Genomic DNA, 8,876 nt, shown 5'->3' on the forward strand with positions numbered 1-8,876 from the left:
GTTGTACCCAAAGAATTTAGGGTACCAAAATTCATCAAGCATACTGGAACTGAATGCCCAGTCACTCATCTTAAATCTTATTGCAATAAGATGGCAGAAGTAGTGAATGATGAGAAACTTCTCATCCATTTCTTTCAAGATAGTCTTTCTGGATCGGCACTAAGCTGGTATACAAGGCTGGATAATACTAAGATCAAAAAGTGGAAAGATTTGGTAAAAGCCTTTGTGGAGCAATATAAATTCAACATGGAGGTAGCCCCGGACAGGTCAAGCTTGTTAGTCATGAAGAAGGGCAACAAAGAGACTGTAAGAGAATACGCTTTGAGATGGCGTGAAAAAGCATCTCATGTGCAACCCTCTTTGTTAGAAAAAGAAATGGTCACTCTGTTTTCTAACACTTTTAAATCTCCCTACTTTGAATACTTGGTGGGTAGTTCAGCTCAGCATTTCTATGATGCTGTAACTATCACTGAGAGAATAGAACAAGCGATAAGAACGGGGAGAATGTCAGAGCCTCCTGAGAAGAAAGGCTTTACTGGGAAAAAGAAGGATTCCATGTGAACAATGTGGAAGGAGTGTATAAGGGTATGAAAAAGAATTACCATCATTATAACTTCTAAATACCCACCCAACAAGTTACAAGTGTAAACTTCACTAAACCTTTCCTTACCAACCAACAAAATCAGCTAAATGACCAACAAAGTAATCAGATTGTTAATCCTCCAAAAAGGAATTTTTCAAAAGAACCAAGAACGATTGCCACCATTACCACTTCCCTTGGGAGAAATGTACTCAAAGTTGTTGAGCATTGAGCAAATAACCCTTATTCCCTTAACCCCACTGCAACCTCCATACCCAAATTGGTATAAGCCAGATATGAAATGTGAGTATCATGATGGCGTTGCTGGGTATAACATTGAAAGTTGTAATGCATTTAGAAACAAGCTTCTGCAATTGATAAAAGCTGGATGGATAACTTTTGATGATGCACCAAATGTGAAGTCCCACCATTTGCCCAATCATGCTGCAAGCAGTGGAGGAGTGAATGTTGTAGGAGTAAAGGTTAAAAAGGAAAGAGTTTTGAAGGTTTCCATAGAAATACTATATGGTATGTGGTACAGTCTGGATATTTATCTGAGTTTGAACCAGTGATGAATGGAAATAACTATTATAAGTTTCATGGCAAGGTGGGACATCACATTGATGATTGTGAAGAATTTCACCAAGAAGTGAAAAGGATGTTGACTTTCGGCATGATAAGGATAGGGAGTGAAGAAGAGAGCAGTGAAGTTGGGATAGTAGGCTGTCAGGAGAAAAAAATAAAAGTTTGTAGACTCCAACCAACTGTGGGTGGTCCACCAAAATTAATCCTGACCAGGCCTGTATGCACAAATAGTGGAAGTTATGGCACAATGCCTTACAATTATGGGTATTCTTTCAACATTAAGAACCCTACTCCTGTCTTTCACATTGAAATCGATGGTTTAACTCGAAGTGGTCGATGTTTTACTCCAGAAGAATTAGAGAGGCAAAGGAAAGCTAAAGGAAAAGAGATAGTTGATGCTTTTAAAAGTATGGAAGTGAACAAACCTATAAGTGAAGATAAGTCTAATGAATTTCTGAAGTTGGTGAAGTATAGTGAGTATAATGTGGTAGATCAGTTGAAGAAAACTTCTGCTAGAATCTCTTTAATATCACTTATCTTGAGTTCTGAGTTACACCATAAAGCATTGCAAAAGGTGTTGAATAAAGCATATATGCCACAGGATATTACTCAAGATACAATGGAACATTTGGTGGGAAGAATTCAAGCCTCTAATTACTTATACTTCACAGAAGATGAGCTAGACCCAGAAGGGACTGGGCATAACAAGCCTTTATACATCACCGTGAAATATAAAGACTGTTTGATCGGCAAAGTGCTTGTGGATAATGGTTCAGTCTTGAATGTGCTTCCAAGGCATATACTAGATGAGATGCCAATTGATGCTACCTACATGAGACCAAGCACGATGACAGTTAGAGCATATGATGGTTCCCCTAGACAGGTGATAGGGACCATTGACATTGAATTGTTTATAGGGCCTCAGATGTTTTTGATAACCTTACAAGTGATGGATATCCATCCTTCGTATAACATGTTATTGGGAAGGCCATGGATACATGCCACTGGGGCTGTGACATCATCTCTACACCAATGTTTGAAGTACATTATCAATGGTACTCTAGTGAAAGTTAAGGCAGAAGAAACCTTGTCTATGATAAGGAATGTGTCGGTCCCTTATATTGAAGCAGAAGATTGCAAAGATGGAAATCTCCATGCCTTCGAGGTTGTTAACACTGAATGGGTACCAGAGAATACAGTGTTAAGAAGACCAATGATTTCTGATACTGCCAGAATGATAGCTAAATGCTTTTTGAAACATGGGCTACCATTCCAGAATGATCCAATTACTGGAAATCTTGAGAGAGTCAACATAATGAAAATTAAGGCTGCTGATCAGAGGTTTGGGCTTAGCTTTAAGCCTAAGAAAGATGATTACCAGAGAGCTGCTAGGATTAAGCGAGAAAGAAGGTTGGCCAGAATGGAAGGAAGAAAGCCAGAAGAAGAAGACATTGTAATCCCACCCATCCATGTTTCTTTCCCAAAGTCAGCATATGTGATGAAACCTGAAAACATGATGGAAGTCTTGGGACAAAAAATTGTTGTCATGGATATCAACAATGTAGAGGAAGGTGAAGGAAAAGGCTGGAATTCTAATGACGAGCCAAAAACAGCAAAAGAAGATGAACTGTTACCATAGTTAACTGTCCACTCTTTAGAAGAGGCTCCAACTAACACCTTTGTGCGAAAGCTTTCGGTTGATGAAGTATTCCATAATTGGGAGATTGAAGAAGCCCCAGTTGTTTTCAAGAAGTAATGAACAAGTGTTTGCTTATATTTGCTTTTGTGTGCTTTGTGTGCTTTGCTTTGTAGTTTGCTTTGTGTTTTTTGTACCTAGTTGGAAATCTTGGCCCAAGATGTCAACATAAGGTCTTTTCATAATTATTGAGTCAGCTTTTAAAATAATATTGAGATCATGAATTTTCTTCAACAATTGTTATCTTCTTTTATTTTGTTTGGCTACAATATACGCATTTACACTAAAAACACCTTCCGCTTTCAGGAATTGAAAATGAATATTGCATTGAAAATGAATGGCCAAACTTTGATAAGGATGTGATTGCAATGGACGAAGAGGAATGGAATGAAGATTATATGAAAGAGTTTACTAGACAGATAAAACAGTCTGAGCATGCTTGGAAACCTGCAAAAGAAGAATTAGAGGTGATAAATGTAGGCACCGAGCAAGATAAAAGAGAGTTAAAGATTGGAACTCTAATTACTACAAAAGAAAGATGCAGTTTAACCTCATTACTACAAGAGTATATGGATGTGTTTTCCTGGTCTTATGCAGATATGCCTGGTTTAGACATTGATATTGTAGTACACAGAGTGCCTTGATAGAAGGATGTAAACTTGTCAAGCAGAAATTGAGAAGAACTCGCCCGGATATTCTACTTAAGGTCAAGGTAGAGATAAAGAAACAGTGGGATGCTGGTTTTCTAGAAGTCATTAAATACCCTTAATAGGTATCGAACATAGTGGTTGTACCAAAGAAGGATGACAAAATCAGAGTATGTGTAGACTTCAGGGATCTAAACAAATCTAGTCCAAAGGATAATTTTCTTTTGCCTCACATAGACATCCTGGTAGACAATGCTGCTAGAAGCTCAACTTATTCCTTCATGGACAGATTCTCCGGGTATAACCAGATTAAAATGGCTGAAGAAGATAAAAAGAAGACCACTTTTGTCACACCATGAGGAACATTTTGCTACAAAGTGATGCCATTCGGGTTAAAGAATGCTGGAGCCACATATCAAAGGGCAATGGTGACACTTTTTCATGATATGATACACAAAGAGATTGAAGTGTATGTGGATGACATGATTGCCAAGTCTACGAATGAAGAAGATCACGTTCAGATTCTAAGAAAATTATTTGATAGACTAAGGAAGTATCAGTTGAAATTGAATCCTGCAAAATGCCCATTTGGGGTGAAGTCTGGAAAGTTGTTAGGGTTTATGATAAGCAATAAAGGAATAGAGGTCGATCCTGATAAAGTGAAAGCAATTCAGGCTATGACAGCTCCTAAAACCGAAAAAGAAGTAAGAGGTTTCTTGGGACGTTTGAATTACATTGCACGATTCATATCTCAATTAACAGCAGCATGTGAGCCAATTTTTCGATTACTTCGGAAAAAGAATCCTGGTACCTGGGACAAAGATTGTCAAGAAGCGTTTGATAAAATAAAGCAGTACTTACAGAATCCACCTTTATTAGTGCCACCTATGCCTGGAAGACCTTTGATTTTGTATTTGATAGTAACTGAGGAAGCAATGGGTTGTGTGTTGGGACAACATGATGAGTCTGGAAGAAAGGAGCAAGCTATCTATTATCTGAATAAGAAGTTTACTGAATGTGAATCCAGATATACCATGATTGAAAAGCTATGTTGTGCTCTTGTATGGAGCACGAAGCGTCTTCGACAATATATGTTGTATTATACCACCTGGTTGATCTCAAAAATGGATCCTCTTAAATACATCTTTGAGAAACCTTACTTGTCAAGTCGAATTGCAAGGTGGCAAGTAATGTTGGCCAAGTATGACATTGTATACAAGACAAGAAAATCCGTAAAAGGAAGTGTAATTGCTGATCATTTGGCAGATAATGCTATCAAAGATTATGAGCCTTTGAAATTTGACTTCCCGAATGAGGATGTGTTGATAGTAGAAGAAGACAAAGAGAAGAATGATTGGTGGATTATGTATTTTGATGGGGCAGTGAATGTATCTGGCAATGGAGCAGGGGCTGTGATAATCTCACTTGACTAGAAGCAATATCCCATCTCAATCAAACTACAATTTGAATGTACTAACAATACTGCTGAATATGAGGCTTGTATCCTTGGGTTAGAAACTGCTTTAGAGATGAAAATAAAGAAGCTTGATGTCTATGGGGATTCAATGTTAATAATCTGTCAAGTGAAAGGCGAATGGCAGACCAAAGAAGAAAAATTGATACCATATCAACAATATCTCTCAAAACTGACTGAAGGCTTTGATGAGATAGATTTTACCCATATGGGAAGAGATAAAAACCAGTTTGTTGATGCTTTGACAACCTTAGCTTTTATGGCCAAAATTGATTACGGAATCGGGGTACAACCAATCCGTATTGAGATTAAAAATTTTTCAGCTCATTGTTGTTCTCTTGAAGGAGAAATAGATGGGAACCCATGGTTTTATGACATCAAGCGGTTTATCCAATATCAAGAGTATCCCTTGGGGGCATCTAAAGCAGATATGAAGACCTTGAGAAGGTTAGCCATGGAATTTTACCTGGATGGAGAAATTCTATATAAAAGATCATTCAATGGAACTTTACTAAGATGCCTAGATGAAATCGAAGCTAAGGTAGCATTGCAAGAAATTCATGAAGGAATTTGTGCAACTCATGCAAGTGGGCACATGATGGCTAGACAAATGCAACGATTTGGGTACTTCTAGATGACCATGGAGAAAGATTGCATCGATTATGTCAGAAAATGCCATAAATGTCAAGTGTATAGTGATAAGATAAATGCACCTCCAGTTCCTTTGTTTAATATGACATCACCATGACCATTTGCAATGTGGGGAATAGATATGATTAGGCCAATCAACCCAAACGCCAACAATAGGCATTAATTTATCTTAGTAGCCATTGATTACTTCATAAAGTGGGTGGAGGCCAGCTCTTATGCTCATGTAACTCAAAAAGTGGTCAAGTGCTTCATTGAGAAAGATTTGATATGTCGGTACGATTCACCTGAGAAGATAGTGACCGACAATGCCTAAAATTTTAATGGAAAAATAATCACAGAATTGTGTGTGAAGTGGAAAATTAAACATTCAAACTCGTCTTTTTACAAACCAAAGATGAATGGTGTTGTCGAAGCTGCAAACAAGAATATCAAGAAGATTATCCAGAAGATGGTAGTCACTTATAAGGATTGGCATGAGATGTTTCATTTGCTCTGCATGCATATCGTACAGCAATAAGAACATCCACTAGAGCTACACCTTACTCATTAGTATTTGGGATGGAGGCAGTGATGCCTTTGGAAGTAGAAATTACATCTCTGAGAGTACTAATATAATATAAACTAGAAGAAGCTGAATGGGCTAAAGTAAGATATGAGCAGCTAAACATGATAAGTGAGAAGAGGTTGGCTGCAATTTGCCATCATCAACTGTACCAAAGAAGAATGGCCAAAGCATATGACCGGAAAGTCCGACCAAGAGAATTCAAAGAAGGGGATCTTGTACTACAAAAAATCTTACCATTACCAAGTGAAGACCGAAGCAAGTGGGCACCAAACTATGAAGGCCCATATGTAGTGAAGAAAGCATTCTCCGGAGGGGCTCTGTTGTTAACTAGGATGGATGGAGATGATTTACCTAGGCTTGTGAACTCTGATTCTGTGAAAAAGTACTATGTATGATGGTTTCATCCAATCAAATCAATGAAGTTTTGGCCAGGAAATTCTCTTTGCATTATACCTCACCAAAAAACCCATGCATGATCTCAATGGCTCAACAATTTGATCTTTCAAACTTTTTACAGGAGAATCCATTCTTCTTAAATGAGGTTTTAAAAGAACTGATTTTGTTTGTGATTTCAATGAAATAAATCAATGATTTTGTTTGGAATAATGTTCAGAACAATTCCCTTGAAAGAGATGACTAAACAAGTCAAAAACATGCAATTGAAACAACTATCACCCAAATTATGTCTTGGATCCACATTTTATCAGCATGAATAATGGTTGGTAGTACATTAGTTTGTCATGGAGTTGCAACACGTGGTATCTTACAAATCCAAAGCATTACGCTGGATGTGGACAAAGTTTATTGGTTTTAATTTATCTTACTTGAAATGAGGAAAGACCATCTTTAATATTCCTTTCACTATCTTTAAAATTATCCTTTGCAGTCCCAATTTGAGCTAAGTCTATTTAAAGTTTTTTCTTTCACAATAACCTTAACTAAGATCACACCTTACACTAGGGGGCAAAAAGAGAAATATGATTAAGGAAATTGTCTCGAAGGCGTGTGAGCTTATAAAGAAAGTCTGACAACAAAGAATTCAATAAAACTCCTAACAATTGAGAGAATTCTTGACAAATATAGGAGTAATAAAAGAAAACAGAAGTTCCTTATTTGGAATATTTAGCCTCATTTTTGTTGTCAAGGTAGCAAAAGAAAATGTCAAACAAGATAATAGTGATCTATAGTTTATAAGCCCTTAAACACTTTTTTGAGCTTATGTAATGCTCTTTTTTTTATAGCCTTGAGCCATAAAATACATTACGTGCCTTTGAAGTCCTTTCTAATCAAGTAAGCAACCTGGATCAATAAACGGCGTTCTCAAAATATAAAAGACTTTTCTATAAAGAGTCATGGCGTAGCAAATAATTACTCATTATTATTCATGCTGTTAAAAAGAGTGTTTCTAAAAATAAAAGGCAAATTGTTTCTTTTCTCTCAAAATACCTTCAAGCAATCGCTTGAACACTTTGAAAACCAAAGCAGAAGGTCATCTCATCACTTACCTTCATCTTAGATTACTTTTACTAAGAGATTTGACATAAAGCCCCAGAGTGGCCTGAACATTGTTATAAACAGACATTGAGAGTTTCAGTTTTTGAGAACAAAACAAATCTTTTGAAAAATCATTTTTGGAAAAAGGTTTTCTTTGTAAGAAAAATGAATATATGGCACACTACAAGGCACCATTAGAAAATCAAAGATTCTAATGACAACAAGAGCAAAGGAGGAAATGAAATGAGGCAGTTAATTCTCCCAGGGGGCAGAGAAGCAGTTACCAGATCCTTAATGGCACAAATAAATTTGTTTCCCTAGTGGAAAATACACTTGATAAAACTGTGGACTTCTTCCAGCATGAGGACTGAAATAGTATGATTTGCAGTATCTATGAAAGGAGATTATTGACTCTTATAATATGATCAGTTAGACAACAAGATAACTGATACATCTTCAGTAAGAGAAATGTATATGAAATCCCAGGTGAAGCGGGATAATCCTCATATATTGACCATATGAATTGGTTAAAGAATCTTCAACATTGGGAATGTTGCCTATAGAACAATGTCGGGCCAGGTAGAAGCTAATTCTCTTAGTGAAGTTACCAATAGAGAAAAGTGCAGTGACTGTTGGGAAACTCAAACAAAGCTTATCTTAGAAAAATGAACAACATGGGTCGGCTTGAGTAGATTTGAAGTACTCGTGAATCAGAAGAGCTCACTCAAAGTCAAGATCCTCAGACAAGATGAACGGGGATCTATATTTCAAAAACATGGTAAGATGCATTGCATATCATCTAACTTCACGAGCATTGCATATTTGTTTTGCAGATATTTCACGAAACAAAATTCCTAACGGAATCCAACGAGATTCAGATGAAATGAAGTACTTTTAAACCACATCAAATATGGCAATTCCATAAAAGAAAAATTCATGAATGAAGACGAGAAAGATGGATTTTTATTCATGGGAAAAGGGTTTACAAGTACAAACATTAAACACTGCGAGGACGATTAGGGATATTTTCGTTTTGATGATCCATCATTACTCGAAATTCCTTAAATTGGTTAATTATGCGCTCCATCTGTTCCTCGAACTCGAGGTGTCGTGTGTTAACATAGTCCCTCCAAAAGTCAACACGCGCATTGAGCTCTTGGTTTCTCCTCTCCAATTCATTTATG

The 8,876-nt window shown here is 36.9% G+C and overlaps 1 protein-coding gene across 1 annotated transcript; it reads left to right on the top strand.

Moving 5' to 3' along the window:
* Window positions 1-786: 786 nt before the first annotated feature.
* LOC140956087 (uncharacterized) lies at window positions 787-3,867 on the top strand. Its single transcript, XM_073412273.1, has 4 exons — window positions 787-1,056; window positions 1,122-2,736; window positions 3,168-3,328; window positions 3,634-3,867. The coding sequence occupies exons 1-4, from the start codon at window positions 787-789 to the stop codon at window positions 3,865-3,867; spliced, it is 2,280 nt and encodes a 759-aa protein (XP_073268374.1).
* The last annotated feature ends 5,009 nt before the right edge of the window (window positions 3,868-8,876 follow it).

Source organism: Populus alba, chromosome 11 (assembly GCF_005239225.2).
Source record: "Populus alba chromosome 11, ASM523922v2, whole genome shotgun sequence".
Taxonomy (NCBI): Eukaryota; Viridiplantae; Streptophyta; class Magnoliopsida; order Malpighiales; family Salicaceae; genus Populus; species Populus alba.